The following is a 585-nucleotide window of genomic DNA, read 5'->3' as shown; positions in this document are numbered from 1 at the left end:
CCCCCTCCGGAGCCCTCTGCCCACTACAGAACCACACCATGGGCGTCAACCACACCATCCTGCTGGGACCCCTGCCCCCCCGCCCAGAGCCTCTGCCACCACCACGGTGAGGGGGGGGAGGCCAGGCAGGGGAGGAGGTGGCAGCTGAGGGGGCCATGGGGGTGATGTCACCTTTCCTTGCGATGTCACACCGCTTTCCCTATTCCTGATGATGTCATACCAGTTTCCCACTTTCTTGTGATGTCACATCACTTTCTTTATTCCTTGTGATATCACATCACTCTCCCTGTTCACTGTGATGTCACACCGCTGTCCCTGCCGGTCCCTGATCTGCCCCTCGCAGGCCACCCATCGTGGGAGATTTCTACGCCATCTCCTATCTGTACTATGGGGCGCTGGGGACCCTCACCACAGTGGTGGTGGGGGTCCTGCTCAGCTCCCTGCCAGGTGAGCCTGGGGGCTGTGGGAAGGATGTGACCCAGCCCTGGGGTCCCCCCTGCTGCAGCGCCTCCCCATCACACCCCATTTCTGGCAGGGCCAAGGAAGCAGACACGGCTACTCCCGGGTGTGCTGTGGTGGGACATC

The 585-nt window shown here is 62.1% G+C and overlaps 1 protein-coding gene across 1 annotated transcript in view; it reads left to right on the top strand.

The window, feature by feature from the left end:
• SLC5A5 (solute carrier family 5 (sodium/iodide cotransporter), member 5) overlaps positions 1-579 on the top strand; it is a gene marked incomplete at its 3' end in the record, with an annotated part of 4719 nt that extends 4140 nt beyond the window's left edge. The window contains 3 exon segments of the mRNA XM_010189292.1: positions 30-106; positions 344-447; positions 536-579. Coding sequence (XP_010187594.1) covers positions 30-106; positions 344-447; positions 536-579 — 225 coding nt within the window.
• Between the last annotated feature and the right edge of the window lie 6 nt (positions 580-585).

The sequence above is a fragment of the Mesitornis unicolor genome, unplaced genomic scaffold (genome assembly GCF_000695765.1).
Source record: "Mesitornis unicolor isolate BGI_N332 unplaced genomic scaffold, ASM69576v1 scaffold29677, whole genome shotgun sequence".
NCBI lineage: Eukaryota > Metazoa > Chordata > Aves > Mesitornithiformes > Mesitornithidae > Mesitornis > Mesitornis unicolor.
This window is presented reverse-complemented; position numbering and strand designations above follow the sequence as displayed.